Here is a 20,494-nt window from a genome sequence, read left to right as displayed (position 1 = left end):
TTTGTTCATACTAACACATGTTTTTTAAAATAAGAAACAATACATCGTAACCTATTTTTTTTAAAAAGTTATAGAAATAATTATATAAAAAAATAATTATAATACATAAAATGTTTGATATACACACATAAGGTAAATTAAATTTTTGTCTATCAAATAGTTACAATAATACAAAAATTTAAATTTACAAATACAAGACATCAAAATATAACTATATAATCTGATAAGTTAAAAAAAAATCATAAGTAAATAATGTCCTTTATGTGTTATTGAACGAGTGACGATTATTTGTGAATAATTTATATAGAACAAGAGTCAACACACGGACATACAAATTGAATGAGTTCACTATTACAAGGTCGTAGACAGGACGATGCTTTTGCTTCCCCCGGGTTATCCTTAGTAACCGAACATTAACATACAATATATCTCAATATAAAAAAACATCCCTTGCGTAATACACACTCTTTATTTACTTTTCTTTCGCCAAAAGTCCTTGTTACGTCCTTGCTATAATTTCTTTATGGTTGATCCCATAGACAAATTATATTTAATCTTCACGCTGTTATTGTTATTCGATTGCATGTCCACATTTCGTCTCCTTAACATTAGATATAACGATAGTATACAATTTCAAATTCTATTCACGTATATAAAATGCATAAGTTTATTTCTTATTAAAAATATCTGAAATTTAGCAAAATCTACGTACTATACGTTAACGTCCGCGAGAACTTTTCGAAATACTTTAACAATACGATTTCATTTCATACTTATACTACGTAGTAACAATTTAGTTTTCTTTTTACGGTTTATTAGGTTCCCATTATGCCAATTATTAGTCAAACCGACTTTTGTAATGTAAAACATGGTATATGCATTTAACACATTCGTTTTTTTTTTTTTGTTGTTAAGACTCAAATATAATCATTATTTTAATGTATTGCTCTAAATTTAAATAATATCAAACGCTTTCATTAAGACGTTAATGAGCGGAATGTGTCACTGAAATTCTCGAATAATTTTTTTACCAATAAAATATTATATACGATACGAATCAGTTCTTGTACAAGATTTAAAAAAAAATCATCTTACGTTACTAATTAATACATCGTCGATAAATAAGACAGATCTTTGGATGCGTTCATCGTCAACGCGCGAGAATTGATTATAATTTTTAGCTTAAATTTTAAACGAAAATCGAGAAAGCGTCACATCTGTTAAAAAAAAATTAGTGAATATTATACATTTTATTCTAAAAAAAAAATCTCATTCGTCTAAGCGACATTAAAATAATCCTTAAATACGATACACGGTCGAATATTCGACGTCATAAAAAAAAACAAACAAAAAGACTAGATCATTAATAATTAATTACACTTCTACTTAACACTAATTCACAATCGCGATGAGAAAAAAGTACATTAACTAAATCATTACATAAAAAAAATGGTTACTAATATTTATTTAATAAAAAAAAAACGCTAGACAATTAAAATACTTTGTGTATTTAATTTAAAAAGAACCTATGATTAGGTCTGTTAATGAAACAAGTAAAAAGTCATAAGTAATTATTAAGTTAATTATTATTATTACGTAAATTGGTCATATTTGCTTACCACACGTGTAGTAGAGTGCTTAGTATAGCACTCAATAAAAACATATTTTGGCAGTGTTTAGGTTATTACTTTCAAGTCTAGCTTTCCTAGCTATTACAAGAGTGCCTTCAATATACATTGAAAAAAAAACGCTAGTCAATTTATTTTCAAAGAATTAAAAAGTTATTTTTGGCAACCCTGATTTTAAGAGTGGACACAGGACGCTTTTAATTACACAATTAATCAAGTTTAAGTAAACGAAACAGACAGACAGACCTAATGTGCTAGTATTAAGAATAAATTGCCATTTTTAACCTAAAAATAGAGGCGTCATCTCAAATTTAAACTAATATCTAAACATTAATCGGCGGTGCATTAATGGTAGAACTACAAACGACGACCTCAGAGTATTTTATAGCCTTATAAATTTTCAGAAGCGAAATAAATAGTTTTGGTTAAAACTTATATCCTAAATCATATAATTTAATATGCCGCGGGTACGTAAATATTATTTATGATTATTTAAATATATAAAAAAAAAATATCGCTTGCAAGTTAATGAGCTTGGAAGTAAAACTTCTTTACATCATATCTTCTTTATTACGAGTCAAAAGTTCATAAGCTGAAGGCGGCTTTGTAATTAACTTTCAGTACGTCCAAAGAAGTTTCACTTCTGTGAATAATCACGACATTATATCATTATTAAAGCGTATCAAATCAAGAAGTATATAAATCCTAATCCAGACCTGAGGAGTTGCTAATATTTAAACGCAATTTATTCCCGTGTTATTCTTTATTAACTCGGAACGATTTGGGATAGAATTTTATTGTTGGTGCCCCAACGGTACAAGGGATATCGTATATATATCGTATATATGGGTAACATATATATATATATATATGTTACTCCGAGTGCACGGACCGACGGACATCAGTGTCGGTACAATATACTTGTTATTAATTGACCTACAAGCCACTTTGGGTTAAATGTTATTTAAAATACTAACTACTAAATATTATTATCTTATATTGGAAGGTATTTTTGTATTACATATATACCATTACAGCCAAAAAAAGGGGTTTTCAAACACCTGATATTAGAAAAAGGGGCTCGAATGACCCATACACCCCCCCCCCCTTGAATGCAGTTACGCCGCAATATATCCTAAATTCATAATCAACGTTTCTTTGTTTATTATTTTTTTATACAAACAATGATAAAAATGTTATAATCATAAAGGATTCTAGACCTGTAAGTGTCCCACAGTTGGGCAATGGGCTCCCCTTAAGGAGTAAGTTTGGACATTATTTCACCACAATGCTACACAGCGGATTGGTTGATAATCATGAAGAAGAATTTCATCTAACACATACCGAAAGATCCGAGATGGCCGATGAATTAAAACGCATCTTAACCGATGATTGCGGATACAAATCCAGGCAAGCACCACTGAGTTTATATGTGCTAAATTTATGTTTATAGTTCATTTCGAGCTATCGCCGGATAAAGGAAAACATCGTGAGGAAACCTACATGTCTTATATCAATGAAATTCGGCCACACGTGTATCCACCATCCGCATTGAAACAGCGTGCTGGAATTAGTTCCAAACCTTCTCTTCATAGAGGGAGGAGGCTTTAGCCCAACACTGGAACATCAACAGTCTGAAGTATATAGCAACATTAATTACTTAAGAACTCGTAAGGTGTTTTTTTTTTAGTATCAAGTAATATGTATTTATATTCTATACGAGTTGGAATATATTATGACATAAACGGATTCAATAATCAATTTAACCCTTGGCTTAGTAAATATTTTTGGGGGTACATATCACCCCGAGATTATATATCATCATTATATTTATATTGCAAACTTTTTACACATATATATTTAGGAACCAAACTCTATATATAACACGTGTTCTTAATTTACACTTGAATATATAAATATACATATATATTTAAATATAAAAATTCAAATACAGAAAACTGTTGATTGTGTTAAAAACGCGTATTAATTTGAACTTAATGCAATTTATGATATGGACTATTTTTAATCTGTACGTCTTGGACCAATGTCAGTAATGAGTTAAGTTCATTTTAATAGATCGATGGTGGAATGCTATAAATCTCATCAGTCATTATGCATCAGTTCAGTGGAACTGTTACGGTTAGAGCGTAGCAACTGTTGCAATCAAATATTTCTTGATATAAGTCGTTAAATCGGTATTATGGAGTATTATTCAACTGCATAGATATTTATTTGATTCCATTCGATATCAATCCGCCTCGAACCGTAACAACCTCACAGTTACCATCCGGGAAAGTTACGTCATACGAAGACTCACGTTGACTCTTCCTGACTGTACCCGATCATCGATACATTTCAAGCAATACTAAAGATCATGTCGATAAATCGATGTTTAATCGACGTTTTATCGACCAGTAACTATCGATCAGCCGAAGCTACTACACCAATTTATCGACGTCGACCGATGATTGATGAAAAAACAAAATATTTAATTCTGATAGTCCAAGCATACTATACACGAGATCAAATAATTCTTTATATGAAGTTAATAACACTTACAATTTAACAAAATTCCGATTAATATTGTGAAGACATTTTACGGTTTTTTTGTGTCTTTATGTCCAAATAGTATATAATTAATCACAAGCTTACACGGTTTATTATTATGAATTTAACAATAGTCATTAATTTATACTTCCGTCCCTTTTTCTCTTGATAAATTACAAACGTGCGAAAGAGATAACCGATTTAATACGCGTTTATTAAAGATTAAATTTGAATATTTTATATTTTTCTATTATTATTCGTGTAACGTAGTTAATGTTTTTATTTTAATTTAATTGTAACTATGGAAGAATTGTTTGTCGTTGTAATATATATATAATTTCGTACAGCATACAGTCTATTTTACAATGACAACATCATTGTAATTTATCGACTACATGTCTCAGCTAAGTTAAAGGTTAGATACGTTATAAACTACTGGAATAGCCTCCTTTAAGTCAATAGTCGAAATTTTGTTCATAGGCAATACAATATTACGCTTGTATGGATGAAAATGGAAGCGGTATGAATCAAATGAAGTCTTAATATGTTTATGTTGAGTGTACATTCGCGTACATAATCGACGTGTGAATCTGAAAAGGATTTGGATGGTTCCTTTGTTCGAAACATTATTTTTATTATTATGAAGTAAAGCTGTCCGACCCACACTAACGCACAGATACACACACGTGAATCATGTTCGTAGACCTAAGACCAATTGCTCTCAATCCGTGATCTGAGGTAACCTAGTGCTTCAAGAATTACACGAGAAGATTAATAATGATATAATAATGCTTCTCTTTTCAATCATGTACTATTTTTCAAGAACTAACCTACCTTTTTCTCAATTAATTAAAAAATATAGTGACGACTACTTTATGACATCATATCAAAAACAAAATACATAAATCAAAGAGTTCAGGAACAACTGCCTTAAATACTTTTCAGAATAAGAATAATAAAATTATATCGTATATAATACAAAGGACAATGGCCCCTTTTTTTTTAATTTTATTCATTGATATAAATCAAAAACACATGATCTAACACAAACCATATACTTTGATCGAATATCGAATTTATACGTCGAGATCAGTGCGTACAGCGTGCGTGCGTAACACGCGTGCGCTGGACGTGCGTGCGTGGAACGTGAGGGTCGTAGCTTGACGTTACGTTTGTATTTACATTATTGTCAATTCTATATTTAAAACTGTCAGATCTTTACACGACACTTTAAGAATAATTTGTGATTGATTTATTTTAGCAATTGTTTAGATTTTTATGTAACCAGTTCTCCTTCAGTCATTATTATATATCCTTTACTTAGCTAAAACACCTAGCGGTTTATTTATAATATATAATCTTATACACATATCACGATGCATGGTAAACGAACTAACGTCCTTATTTCGTTAACATAAGGTCGGTTATTGAGTAACACGTTCCCCTTTCAACAGAAACAAGCGTAGAATCTGGACATATCGATTTTCCAATACGTGTCCAGCTGGCTTCTGAAAAATAAAAATCTTGATTAACACTTTTAATATCTAACATGGTGCAGTTCCTTTGATTTTGGTGAGGTGGAAGGTATATTTTCATGCAGAGAAAAGAGAAAGAAAATTGGTCCTTATGCTATCGTACAACGTCTTAGTATATCGCCATAAAGAAGAATTACGCACAACAAAGTGTACGTACACTGGAACGAATTATCTCACAAGTTAATTTCCAGTGTCGGTGTTTTCGCTAAGATTGCGAACTCACCATCAGGGCTCCGCGGGATGCGGCGGGGAGGCTCCGCTGCTGTCCTCGGACTGCGCCCCATCGCCCACATCCGTCCCCATCTACGCACATACATACAATATATTATGATTTATCTACAAGATTGTGTATCAGGTATTTTAATAATATATTAGTATTTTAACATTTTAAATCACGAAATAATTAAAACACAATGCCTTGATAATACGGCCCGAGACAGAAGTGAGACTTATTGGCATCAGATCACTAAACTGCAAACCTAACGATATATCCACCGCCCTTAGATATTAAAATATTATATTACTTTTGCAATTATTGCCGTTTGGTGTTAAAATAATAATGATTGGGTACAGTTTAGCGTAAAAAGGAGTATTGATAACTCTGGCTTCGCTCTTGATTAATATATCTTAAGATATATAACACTATTCCTTTCAACAACTTAAATCATAACGACAATCCATAATGAATGACAGAGATTATTCAAGGTTTCGATCAATGACATGCAACGAGCAGGTTGTCTGTGTGTGGGGGGGGTCTTTGTTGGGCGTTTACCTTGAGCACGTCATGCAGCGAGCTCATGCTGCCGAGGCTGAGCGGCGTCAGGCAGCGCTCCAGCGCCGACCCGCTGCCGCACGAGCCGCCGCCCAGTGACCTGCGCGGAGAACATCTCGTCATCACGTGCAATTAGTAGTTAATTCAGTGAAACGTTTTATTACTCGATTCCGTCATTGCTACTCTTACAATGAAGTCACACGTAATTAAATTTATTTATTGAAATAACCGCACTGTTTAAGCGCATTATAGTTATTCAATATTTTTAAATAACTACTGATTAATCTCAGTGGACTTCTTTTTACTAATAATACAACCATTCTTTATCTAATTCACTTGACAGTAGTAGTCAATAAACGATTTGTATCGGTGTGGAATAGTATAGTGTAGTGTAGCGTAGTGTAGAGTAGGGGGGGGGGGGCGCAGCGTACCGCTCCATGCGGTGCGGCGGCGAGGGCGGCGCCTCCTGCGGCGCGTCCCGCGAGCGCGCGCGCCACGAGCCTGCGGACACGCACACGTTGGTCAGTACTCTCGCATAACGACCCACCAGGGGCACTCCTGGGCCACACCGTACCGTTGTAAGAGCCGGTGGGGTGAGATATCGTCAGCGGCGACGTCCGCTTGCTGCTGTCTCGGCTGCCGAACATCTGCGAAAGTAACGTCTAATTAATAGGTGTCGTCTTAGGTATCCGATTCGAATTTTAAAATCAAACGCATCCAAACGCTTGTACTTGATACACCGGCCATATCATTCTCAAGGGGACCTAGCATAGAGCAAGTGTTTAGTATTCTAGTAATAATTCATCCAAAATTCTAATTAACTTGATGGTAGGGTTTTGTGCGTGCCCGTCTAGGTCTACTCATATACTCTACCGCCAAGCCGCCACATGAATGCCTGTTTGACTCAGTGTAATTACAGACATAAGGGACAAAGCATCTTGGTTGCCGAGATTCCTGAGGCATTAGCGATTTAAAAATTGGTTAATATTTTTAACAATACTATCAAATTTAATTTCTCCCGTTATAACAACCAATAGTACAGTTTTGAGTAGCAAGGTAGCAAGGTAGCGTGGTAGCGTGGGCGCACCTGATGGTGGTCGTGGTGGTCGCGGTCGGCGGTCTCCAGCGTGGTGGGCAGGTCGAGCAGGCGCTGCGAGCGGATGCCGTCGCCCGGCCCCATGTGCGACACGTGCGCGAAGTTGGACGGCGCCGAGATCAGCCGCGAGCGCCGCTCCGACCTGCGGGCACTCCGCGTTAGGGGGGGGGGGCAGACTTTTGTAAACTAAACTTTGAATTTGCGTCAATTTAATATCAAAGTTGTTTATTTGTACCTGTCCTGTGATTCAAGTAGGCTGTATATTCTTTAACGTACAATGGGATTTTTTTTCTTATTTTAATTAAGTAAGAACGTAATATAACGTGAAATTAACAATTAAAAACGAACTTACAATCTGTTATGAGCCTCTATCGCTTGGTGTGATTGTTCCCGCACCGAGAAACGACGCTTATTCGTTCCGTACGACGTCAACTCTAGATTTAGAGGACCGGCTAAAAGAAAAAATACGTTCACTATTTTTATTCAATAAGTATAGCTAAGTAAAATGAAATGAAAATATTTATTATTTATATGGATACAGGGAATTAAATTTGATCGAATATAATTTTATAAATTCATTTGAAGCGTCAAGCGTTATCGCTGATTCGAAATTTTAATTGTAACGAAAATAATCGATTTAAAATATAGATCTATTCACTCCAACGATGCTTCTTCTCACGATAATTTAATTATATTAAAATTATTTTCAAATAATTGTAAAATAATAATTTTAAAATAATCTCAATTGTATTTTTTTGTTGTCTCTACTCAGTCGTATCACGTGCATAAACACATCTCATAAACAGGAGCGTCATTTAATACTAATGAACTCTGATATTTTCAAGTGAAGGGACGCGACTTCGTGAGCGATTACATCTATACTGTTTAAAAAAAAAATACATTTTTAAATGATATGCAACCTATTTTTGAAATGTCATGGCAACATAATGCATATACAAGTGTCAGCGTAGAGGGCGAGACTCACGCGCGAGCAGCGGGCGCAGGTACACGAGGTAGGGCGCGGCGTCGGCCGAGAAGGGGAAGGTGGCCGCCCCCGCGCCGCCCACCAGCACGATCCAGCCCGCCTCGTCCAGCGGCCGCGCGTTGGCTGCACACACGCCACGCTCATTACCCAGTCTAGTCTAGTCTAGTCTAGTCTAGTCTAGTCTAGTCTTACTAGATATTCACACGCTAATATCTAAAATGCTCTTTATTTCTTTTTTATAATTCTTTATTCAAATTAAACTTATACTAGGATTAGAAATTACTATGAACGAATAAAATTGAACGTATTTCGACTCACGTAAATTAATAGTCTGCACCCACTCTCCAGAGTCGATCTCGTAGATGTCGATGTGTGATGTCGTAAATATTAGTAGATGTGTATCGTTGATGGCTGAAATGAAATATTTAAATGACAGTGAGATTATATCTTGTCAAAAACGGAAAGTGGTTATTTAGGACAAATGGTTATATAAATTTTATTGAAAACGTAATACATAAATATAAGTTGTCACCCCCGGCCACGAGGGTTGATCGTCAGGTGTTAGGTAAAATGAAGTGTAGTGTAGGTTTAAGCTTGTTTGATACAGTTTTTCACCTAATACGATTCAGTGGTTTAGCCGTGTAAGAGCAACCGACAGCCAGACAGACAGAAGGAGATCACTCAAGGGGCCTCACCGTGGTAGACGGGGTGCGCCGTGTACATGAGCTCGGTGTCGCGCGCGCGCAGGCCGGCGCGGTCCACGTAGAGCGCCAGCGCGCTGAACACCAGCAGCCAGTCGGCGCCCGCCGGCCGCGCCACCAGCGGCCGCGCCCCCGAGTGCGCCAGGAACACGCCCACCTGGTTCTCGGGGTGCACGAGCGCGGCGGGCGGCGCCTGCGGCTGCTCGTGGTGCGCGCGCAGCACGTGCGCCACCAGCCCGCCGCGGTAGCCCAGCAGCAGGCGGCCGCGCAGCAGCTGCACGCTCAGCACGGGCGCCGTGGGCCGCAGCTCCGCCACGCGCTGCCGCCGCGCCGCCGTGCGCGTGATCTCGTACACCAGCACGGCCCACGAGTTCTGCCGGACCAGCCGAGCCCGTCTTACTTCGGTCGCGTCTCGTACGCGGAACCGACGGCGGTTCCAGAACAGTAGAATGGAGTAATTTTTATATCATAAAAAAATTCTTTACCAACCTGACGTTTACACACAACGGCGAACCCGTATGCCGACGAGTTGAGCTCACCGACGGCGACGTCCACTGCGCCCTTCGCCTCGGCCAGCTTCACGCTCTCCGCCTCGGGACACTCCAACGCTCTGATAGGCACGAGACGCACGTTTCGACCTCGACCGGCGATTACCACTGTCAATAGTTCGACAAATGTAATCAGGCTCGAAGGAGCAATTTTTCACAATTTGGATATGAAACGATATATATATAAACAGAGCACCCACCCAGCAGCTGCTCGTGCGGCACGTAGCGCAGGCGGTGCACGGGCGCGTGCGCGCGGCGCGGCACGAGCTCGGCGCGCTCCAGGTCCAGCAGCGCCAGGCCGAAGTCCCCCCCCAGGCACACGCGCGCGCCCTCCAGCACGCACGCGCACGTGGCGCCGCGCACGGCCGCCGCGCCCGCGCCCGCGCCGCTCGCCTCCGCCACGCACGCCGCGCTGTACACCTGCGCACGACGCTCGTTATCATTATGCGAGATTACTATTCCATTCAGCGAGTAACTTCAAATTTATAGTTTAATTATATTTGATGATAACAGTAGGCGAGGTGGTGGTTCCTTCATTAACACTAGTGATTAATAGTGGAATCAAAGGTGAAATAATAATCAGTCACATACATACATAGCGGTACTCACATATTTGTCAGGTAAATTGTTTCTCTTCAATATCCTGTGTAGCTCGCTGAGTGCGACCACCCATTTCGTCTTTTCGGACTCCGACTCGGCTAACATCAGCGTATGGAATCTCTTCCCGCCTTCGAGTTGAGACGTTGATATCTATGAACACGTCATATAATCGTTTAAAGTTAATATAAATTAACATTTTTTTTCTAATCAAGAACTGTTTTTGTACTACAAACAATATAGGTAATAGCTTATCTATTATTATCAAATATATAATATTAATGTTTAAGATTATAGTAGAACTATAAAAGTTTTCGATAATTTATTAAAGCTTAGTTACGTTTATTTACTAGACAGTAGTTGGATATGAAAATAAATCAAACCCCTCACCCTAAATATGCACGGTATGTCACGCTTGCTCGCATGAATGACGTCAGAGTCCTTAACCGACGTCACACTGAACTCGGGATCCCGCATGTCTAATACTTGACTCACACATACCGACGGTAACGCGTTTCTGGAAATAAAAAATATATTACGATAACAAAAAAAATAGTAAAATGTTTCATTATGTTTAATATCTTACATATTGGAACGAAGTTCGTTTACGAGTGAACTGGCAGAAATCAGGCGACATTTCTCAATCTTTCTCATTTTATTATATACCATTTAATATAACATAATTCAAACTCTTATTTTTTTTTATTGTGTTAATCCACACGGGATTTGAAATTACAATTTTTTGTTTTTTCTTTTATATATTTTCAAACATTGTTAGAATAAATTATTCCATTGTGCCTGTTATTTCATACATAATATAGCGAAAACAACTTAGTTCCAAGGGATGTTCCACGACATATCAACATAACAATATATAACATTAATGTTAATACTGGAATCAGCTTGTAGTTGTAACCATTAATTCTTTAATAAATAATTACCTTCACAATTTAAAAACATAATCATTGACTTACACACACACACACACACACATATATAAAATTTCCAATACAGTTACAGAATATACAATTTGAAGATTTAATTTCAACTTACCTATCTTGAGATATGTCGTATAGGAACAATTTGAAGTCGCAAACCACGACGAACTGTCGCATCCAACCTTTCTTCACGCCACCCGGCTTCGGAACCTTATATGGAAAAATTAATAATTATTTAATTTGTTACACGGATTATAATGTATATGAATATTTTTAGAAGTCTGTCTGTATGTATGTACGTACGGCTAAGGAAACTATGTATAAGAGAGCCATGAAGTCAATCATTGTTATATTTACCTGCAGCGCCAATTGATTATAGAATTATATATTTTTTTATTGTAAAGGGGAAGAAAATATTATAAATAGTAATAAAGTTAGTTTTGATTCACCGAACTCAAAACCAGTTATAAATAAACTTCACCTGTTGGACATTTTTATAAGCCTAAAAAGTTTTACACTTCGAGCTTGACTGTGAAGACTTTTAAGTTTGTCGCACCTTGACGTAGCCCTCGTAGGCGGTGCCCTGTCCGCGCGCGGGGTCGATGCCGAGCGGGCGGCGCGAGCGCTCGGGCGGCAGCGGGCAGCGCGGCGCCACGCGCCCGCAGCAGCGCGTGTGCACGGCCAGCCCGCACGTCTCGCACACCACGCCCTGCCGCGTCAGCCCGATCTGGGGGGGGCGGTGGTCGTAGTCAGTCGCGCGATCTCAAACGCCCACCCGCTGGAGGCTGATCACTCACCATTAACGACGTGCAGTGGTTGCACTTTGTGGGACTACTGAAAGTCCTCACTAGGAACTGGTGAACCTTCTGCTTTCCGGGCACGGTCGGGCCGAGCGTCGGATCTTGTAACGAGTACTGTAACAATATTTTTAAAGAATTTTTTTATATATCGATATATTCATATAATTATAGTTATCTTAGAATTACTGGCTTGACAATTCGGGAAGCGAATAAAGCAAAAATCACATATGTGTTTTATATGGCGTTTTATATAGTATTATAATAAATTGCCGTCTACTTTAAAATCTGTAAACTCATTTACTTAATGTATTCACAACTAAACTCTCGGAATATATTATACAAAACTACCCACTTAAGAATTGAATACATTAAATGAGTAAAACAACTCGTTATTGTAATAATATCTTAAGAACGACATTTAATATTACTTGAATTTGTTGTTTCCATGTAAGTGACTTTGTGTCTTTTTGGAAATAAAGATCTCTAAACCTATATTGTTAATAAATTATTGTGCAGTGTACTACATTGCATAGCGTTGTAGATTGCAAAGCAATATTTCGTCGCGAATGCATTGTTGTACAATACAATGAGTACGCGAGTGCACTCACGGTGGACATCTCGCTGGGCGAGCTCTTGCAGGAGGCGGGCGAGGCGGCGCGCGGCTCCATCTCGTCCTGCGACTCGGCCGAGCCGCTCATCGCCGTCGACTGCTGCGAGCCGTACATCAACTGGCGGTACGGACGAACAGATATGTTGACATCGATATTAACTGATTGACAGGCCACACAGAAGCATTATATACATATAGAGTGAACGTATTATGTAAAACGATGGTTAACACGAATACACAAACTGTTCGATTGTTAATAATGATAATGTTATAATTTAATGATTTTGTTATTAGTTATATTATTATTAATTAGTACAAAAAAAATTTGGTGTGATGTCGTTTTAAAACAAATTAATAAGACAATAAAGGTCACATTAAATTAAATTAAAATGGTAACACTAAAAAAATACTAGCACACGAAAAGCGGGCTTGCGACAATATTGATATTAAAAAAAAAACATAAAATAAAATAATAAAATGTATACCTTTGCATTGCAATAATACTGGGCATTTCTGTAACGGTATTGCGGCGACATCTGTACGTGAATAAGCGATAATAATGTAACGAAAATTAGCAAAACAAAATATAATACTATTTATTAAAAACAAAAAAAAAAAAACAAAAAGCTTGATATTAAAGCGTGCAGATCGGATATTTGACTGAACATTCTGAACTGTTCTATATTTGAAAAAAAAAAGTTGTCATATGTGATCTTGAACAAACCTTTAAGCGAACTGAACATAGTTTATTGAAGTTTATTGAAGTAGGTTTTTTTTAACAAGCACTTTTGAATTGTTATTTTACATTTACAGAACTGTATCAAACGTAAACCACAGATTCGGAATGTAGATTCTACAGAGAAGAACCGGCAAGCTGCTTTAGGTATTCGCTCTTTAATAGAACTCATTGCAGTTCTCGACAGGCGAAGGTAATTTAGTAAGTTATAGGAGATTTCGCTGGTATATGTATGCCATTTTTGTTAAGCTCATTTAATACGAATGCTTCTCGTATATACTAAATCGAATACGAAACAATAAAGCTTATTTATATTTAAAACGAATATCATTTATCAAATATACATATGATGATATAATTGTAGCCCGCGCCTCCGCTCGCAGGCTTAAAAAAGGAGCATATCTTGAGGATATGATATCATGTGTCTAATTTCAACGAAATTCTGCCACATTTGTATTCCACCAACCCGCATTGGAGCACCGTAGTGGAATATGCTCCAAACCTTCTCCTCAGGGGAGAGGAGGCCCAACAGTGGGAAATTTACAGGCTGCTAATGTAAAAAAAAATATGTAAATATTCTTCCTTGGAGTTCATACCGAAAAAAAAACATCAAACCGTGTAAATGCAACACAGACAGATAGAGTTACTTTGGCATTAATAATATTAGTATAGAAAAATTCAGTCAAATATCAGATCGGAACATCTATGATTGCGTATTTAATTAAACATGTAACAAAAAAAATGATAGTTATTTAAAATGTGCCAATAACCAAAATGTTAGTAACAGTTACACTGTGACGGTTACGGTGTGCGATAACAACCAATTTGACCAATAGTTAAATTTGTAGGCGATCGTCGACGTCACGCAAATTGGAGTCGTGATGAATGACGTTGCGTACAGATCCGAACAAGCATCACCGAGTTTTCAAGTTAATCTTGCGTATTAATAAAAAATGTCGTGCTCGACTTTATAGTAAAACATCGCGAGGAAAACTTTTCATCCAATATAATCCGCACTGAAGACACATGTTGGAATAAACTCCAAGCCCTCACCAGAAGAGAGGGGGCTATTACCCAGCAGTGGGCGTTAACTCACTCCGTCAAAAAGACATCAAAAAGGTTCGTTGACACTAAAATTTTTTTTTTCAATACTACTAACAATGTGAAGAGAATTTGAATGTAACGGAGACACTAAAGCTTAAATTAGCTACAAATGTGGAAATACCTATTCGAAAAGGCACAGACAGAAAAACTAAATAAAAATTATCTTAAATTATATATATAAACATCTACCCAGTGTAATACAAAGACACAATTAATTATATAATTACGATACCTACTCTTATAAACGTAAAAAGTACTTAACAACTATACATCGGTGAAGAAAAGAAGTGACAAGACTCATAAAAAGGTGCAATGAAAAATATACCTTCTGCTCATTGTTCATAGAAGCTACATTATCATAATGCCTCTCCGTTGGCGCTTCCTTCAAGAATTGCTCCAAGTAGCTCATCTGTGACGGCGGACGATCGAGGACTGAAAATACAAACATAAATTAGTCAAAGGAAAAAAAAAAAAACGAAAATTATTATTTAAATAAAAATAAAGGATAAGAAAAAAAAACACATAAACCAATCCCAACCGAAACCACGATCACAAAACGTTACTAAAAACTATTTTATGATATTAATATTAAAATAGCGATAAAATATGTATAGTCGGGTGTTTGCCGTTTCATAAAAATAATTTATATATATTATTATATTATAATACTAAATTATTAACAGATGTCTGCACCCAACTTTACGTACATTTTAGTGAACAAAATAGGGACTAAGACATGCACAGGACGGCTGTACAAACTAAAACCTTAGCCCACACACCAACACTCACACAAAAACAACAAAAATATATTAAAAATCTAATATAATATTAGAAAATAATGTTCTTAATTTATTTAAATGTATATAATTAATATATTATTATAATCGTTGTGTGTGTGAATGTTGCGACCACGTCTGAGAATGTTTACAAAACTAGGGTTTACAATTAAAACAGATTAGTACCTAAGTGCTTATACAAACAAGTGTTAAAGAAAACCAGATCGCTTAGCGCGTTATGTGCTGGGGATGAACGGACATATTATTTTCTCAATACTAATAATTTTACAACCAATATTCTATAATTTAAAGTACAGTTTTTTTTTGACAAAATCAAATAAAAAACAATTGTTTCATTTTTAGGGTTCCGCAATAAAAATTATACCATAATTGAATATCTTTATTTAGCATAGCATTCAAGGTTTTTTCTTGGAGTTATCAAAGATTAATTAATATTATAAGATGTGACGCTATTCAAAAACTGTGCTCGGGGATGTTCCCTACAGATTAAATTTAGAGCACAGAAAAACATGGTGTGATTTTTTTAAAGTAGTCTCGCCTTCGCCTATGTTACACATCAGCGAAACCCAATTGTAACCATGTAAAATGCCCATATTAAGACTCCGACTAAGTTTAGGGAAGAGGGCGCGGCAATCTTTCACAGGCCCAGGGAGCCAAGAAACAAAATCTGCTGTAGCTGTAGTATATATAATTTGAAGAACATTGGTATAAATCTTTCAGTAAAAAGCAATCACACAGTACGATCGCTACATTAACAAGCTAGCTATCCTTGCAATATGACGACCGTCAGCTCAATGCACCCATTTCTTATTAATACCATATACCATCATTGTTTATAGAAATAAATTAATAATTCCTTATAAACTAAAAAAACAAACTTGGATTAAATATTTAAAGTACATTTTCATAAATCGAACTTGTAAAATAACCATTCAATAAAATAAATATTAATTTCGATATTTAACATCTAAATGATACTGAACCTTTTTTATACAATCCTGATATTTGTTATCAAAATCTATCTCTATACGGAACCCTATAATTTTACAAATTGTTTTAATTAATTTATTCATATTCGGCTGTATTCTGTCACATCCATGCCACTGCAAGAAGCTCAAGCAAAAGCGAAGCGATTTACAATGAAAGTAAGATTATGTTTTGATACGTTTAAATTTGTTCGAATAGTTAAGTGACATCACTGTTTCGGAGTCGACTTACAATTAACAACTTGTTTTTTTTTTTTCAATTTATTACCGATTAACATAACTGAGATGCATTTACAAACAGCATTTGGAAAACAAATTATATAATAATAAAAAAAACTATTTAGCTCACAAATAAAATTAAAAAAATGAAAAATAATCAAAGACCCACAAAACAGTGATAGCGTATTTAAAGTTTAATATGTGTTTATAATTTTCCTTGACACTTGCTCGTACTTACAATGAAACGAATACAAAACTAGTTATTAACTAAAAACGCAGCACAAAGACAGGAAATCCATGAAAACCTTTTGATTGTGAGCAATATCTATTGGTGAATATGAAAATAAATAAATAAATCATTATTACATTTAAAAAAAAATTAATCATACCAATTTTTAAGCCTAAATCCAAAAACGATAATGTTAAAAATATATATATATATATATTTAAATACTTATTTCATCATTGTATAATATATACAGTATGTTTATTTGATTAGTTATTTATGTAATCGTATTTATTTAAAATTCACCAACCGATATATAAACAAGATAAAGACATACACAGTCACATACGATCTACTTCTAATAGGACGTATATTATGAACAAAATGATTTTTAAACTTAATAAAATTTCACGAACCGTTCTCTTCTTTACCGCTCCAGTAGCTCGACGATTTAGCCGAGCCCTGCCTCGCTGCTTGCGCATAACTTATAATTTTAATCGCTTTGTTATAGACTATTTACAAAGAACTTTCAATTTTGACTCAAAAACAAAATCTATTAAAGGTTTTATCTCGTTCATTAAATAAAAAAAAAAAAAACAAAATAAATAACAAGAGAATACAACAAAAGTTTAATATAAAATTATGTACATTTACATCAAACTGTACACATGATTGTCACATTTACAAAACGTCCGACCTTAGATCTATTTTTATAAACAAAATCAAAACTCAAATTTTAAAATGTCACATATCAAATCACATTGATAAGCTACTTTGATCCTTATAACATTTGACATACAACAACTATTGTATTCGATATCGTTATAGAGTACGATTAACGAAAAAAAATCATTGAGTTTAGATATCGTTATTTAGAGTAATATCTCAAAGGCACAACAACCTAAATGCAGGGTAAATGTATCACGTCAATTATAACACAAAACGTTTTTTAAATAATGCAACGATAATAACATTTTCTAAGACACGAGACTCCTTGAAAATAAAAACTATATATTATATAGTCTAATCCAATGGAACGGGTAGAATAGAGATGAATAAATACATTTGACCTTGAATTGGTATGACGTCACTGGTCGATGTAGCCAATCGAAGGGAATATTATGTGTTTTTGTTTGTTTATATTTACTCCTCTTCGGAATATAATATAGGTAATACTGTTAGTACCTCTGAGGTATCGTTGTAATAAAGGCAACTTTTATAAATGGCGTCTAAACTCGTTTTAACTCACTCGTCATATAATTTGATTGATTTACTTTTACTTAAAATATACTAGTATAAAATCGTTCAAGTTATTTGAATTGTGTGTTTAATAAAGAGATATCGGGTATTTTTTTGCCGACCATACTAACATGAGTACATTTTTTCTTAATAAGTTATATAAATAACGAAAGAAAAAATCTTTCTAATACTAATAAAAATAAATTAATAACATCATAATAAACAATGTATTATGATGTACAATTAAAAATAAAAGAAAAGAAAGATGTCAAATGCAATATAGAAATCAATTCCAAACTCAATAAAAGCTTTCTTTAAAAATGGTATTAAAAGTACAACCTTGAACTTGGCTGTACAATAACATACATATAATAATTACAATACAAATTAATACTATGAATTTTCTAGTTCCTTCATTAATTAGACATAGAATTTAGTTTATAACTTTAATCTTAGTCTCGTTTGTTAGAAAATGTACCATCGGTAACAAAATAAATAAGTAAAATGCACTGAGATTCTATAAATGATAAAACTGACTATAAACTGACTGTAACAAAAAACTTAAAACTAAAATAATATGCATTCTGCTGTCACTTTCATATAATTTGCTGAATAATTAACAAACGGTTCCTATACAAATTACTTCTTTTTTTTTTTTTGTAAACAGTCCTTATTTATTTAATACTGCTTCGACTCTGAACTCCGAACTATCTCCCATAACTTCTTTTATCAATAAATTGTAAATTTTATAACACTAAATAAATAAGAATTTAATTAAGTACATAATTTTCATGCCTAGCAATTGTAAGCACGGTTTGATATTGATCCTTTTGTTGTTGTCGCCACAAGAGGTATCAACAAGAATATAAGTAAAACAGAAAAACTATACTTTTGAGAAAAAAAACAAATGAGATAAAGGTAAACCGGCCCTAACGTCTGAATAGTAAGAGACCATCACCTAAGATAGACATTGGTGCTGTTTGAAAAAATTATCAACCAATCCTCACCTCACCAATGACCTATCAACCTTGGTAGCATGTTTTGGTTTACTCATCGGTTAAAACCGAAAACAGCAATACCAAGTATTGCTAGTATATGTAGTAGTAGAATATCAGATGAGTAGGAGATACCTACGTAGGTGGGTTTGCTCATAAAACCACCACCAAGTGAATATATTAGACAATGCTGCCTTAGGATAACCATAATGTTCCTACTAACACACACTACTAAAATAATTATTCAATATTGCTATTGATGAAAAGTTCGTGTAACAAAAATGATTCTTCTCTGATATATAACTCAACCCATTCAAATAAATATATTTAATTGAAAAGATACAATAAAACTTTGAAGTAAATATCATTTATGTCTCTCTTCGATCTATTAGTAAAATTTTTGTATAGGAACCGGCTTTTTAAATATATATCACAATACTTCAGAATAAATATTGTAGATCGGCTAATATCGTATTTCCGATAATGACCGACCACATCGAGACGGTATGTACATATGTACAATTAATCTAAAATAAGAAAAACTAAACACGACGTGGGGTTATATCTGCTCTGTGTGATTCCATAAGTCCAAAATCCTAGTCGTAATTGACTTGTGTATTTGCTGATCCACTCACATTTGCAATAGATTGATCAGCAAAGGGGACATTAATCCTTTTCAGTTTGGGATAAATTTAAAATTTCAAGTATTATTCGGATATATTTTGTTAATCGATTACGTGAAGTACTACACGATTGTGTCCGATATTAACCGATGCTTTCTAATTATTCCGAAGTATTCGTAAATGATTAAATACTAACGTTCCAATTTTAAAATTAATTATAAACGTAATATATGAATTCGAGTTTTGACTAGTTCGTGTGGTGGAGGCGTAATATAATAATTATTTTATGAATATCTTTGGTAATTGTTTTAGGACTAGACTAATTTTATTGAAGACTAGATGTTATCAACACCTATTGGTGCGAAAAAATACATGAAAATATTATTGCTTAAATATTTACATGTAAATATTGTTTTTATTACACATGGCCATTAAATACAAATATGATTTCTCATACAGTCTGTATATAAATAAAATTAATATGCACTAATGCATAAAATAAAAAAATAACAAAATGTTACTGGCCAGTATAATTATATCATTAATTGTCAGCCATAAATTTGATGGTAGACGAGTATGGCAACACCCCATATGCATGACGTCACGCCTAAAACCAGTGGTATGTACGGCCTCAACCACGTTCGAACTGTCATAAAAAGTAACAGCATCAAGCGATAATATAGGAATAAGGTAATTAAAAATAAATAGCAACGCGTCCAACGCGATGGTTAAAAATGCCACAGATAATACACAAGTTTAAATAAATGCAAAAATGGCCCCATAGACAATATAGATAATTTTAAATTTTTCGT

The 20,494-nt window shown here is 34.9% G+C and overlaps 1 protein-coding gene across 2 annotated transcripts in view; it reads right to left on the bottom strand.

Moving 5' to 3' along the window:
* Window positions 1–182: 182 nt before the first annotated feature.
* LOC125074069 (serine/threonine-protein kinase Genghis Khan) overlaps window positions 183–20,494 on the bottom strand; it is a 40,217-nt gene continuing 19,905 nt past the window's right edge. The window contains exons 27-46 of one of the 2 annotated variants that reach the window (XM_047685294.1): window positions 14,923–15,029; window positions 13,243–13,293; window positions 12,756–12,875; window positions 12,145–12,261; window positions 11,904–12,074; window positions 11,463–11,557; window positions 10,800–10,926; window positions 10,422–10,562; window positions 10,013–10,232; window positions 9,754–9,920; window positions 9,259–9,637; window positions 8,882–8,974; window positions 8,564–8,686; window positions 7,931–8,030; window positions 7,570–7,720; window positions 7,057–7,129; window positions 6,914–6,983; window positions 6,483–6,582; window positions 5,934–6,013; window positions 183–5,683 (exon numbers count right to left, since the gene is read on the bottom strand). In XM_047685294.1, the coding sequence (XP_047541250.1) occupies window positions 5,936–6,013; window positions 6,483–6,582; window positions 6,914–6,983; window positions 7,057–7,129; window positions 7,570–7,720; window positions 7,931–8,030; window positions 8,564–8,686; window positions 8,882–8,974; window positions 9,259–9,637; window positions 9,754–9,920; window positions 10,013–10,232; window positions 10,422–10,562; window positions 10,800–10,926; window positions 11,463–11,557; window positions 11,904–12,074; window positions 12,145–12,261; window positions 12,756–12,875; window positions 13,243–13,293; window positions 14,923–15,029 (2,483 nt within the window). In that variant the 3' untranslated portion in view covers window positions 183–5,683; window positions 5,934–5,935. The remainder of the gene's footprint in view (window positions 5,684–5,933; window positions 6,014–6,482; window positions 6,583–6,913; window positions 6,984–7,056; window positions 7,130–7,569; window positions 7,721–7,930; window positions 8,031–8,563; window positions 8,687–8,881; window positions 8,975–9,258; window positions 9,638–9,753; window positions 9,921–10,012; window positions 10,233–10,421; window positions 10,563–10,799; window positions 10,927–11,462; window positions 11,558–11,903; window positions 12,075–12,144; window positions 12,262–12,755; window positions 12,876–13,242; window positions 13,294–14,922; window positions 15,030–20,494) is intronic. The other variant, XM_047685295.1, reaches the window with a different exon arrangement.

This window comes from Vanessa atalanta, chromosome 26 (genome assembly GCF_905147765.1).
Source record: "Vanessa atalanta chromosome 26, ilVanAtal1.2, whole genome shotgun sequence".
NCBI lineage: Eukaryota > Metazoa > Arthropoda > Insecta > Lepidoptera > Nymphalidae > Vanessa > Vanessa atalanta.
The sequence above is the reverse complement of the archived record's forward strand: the minus strand, read 5'-3'. Positions and strand labels throughout refer to the sequence as shown.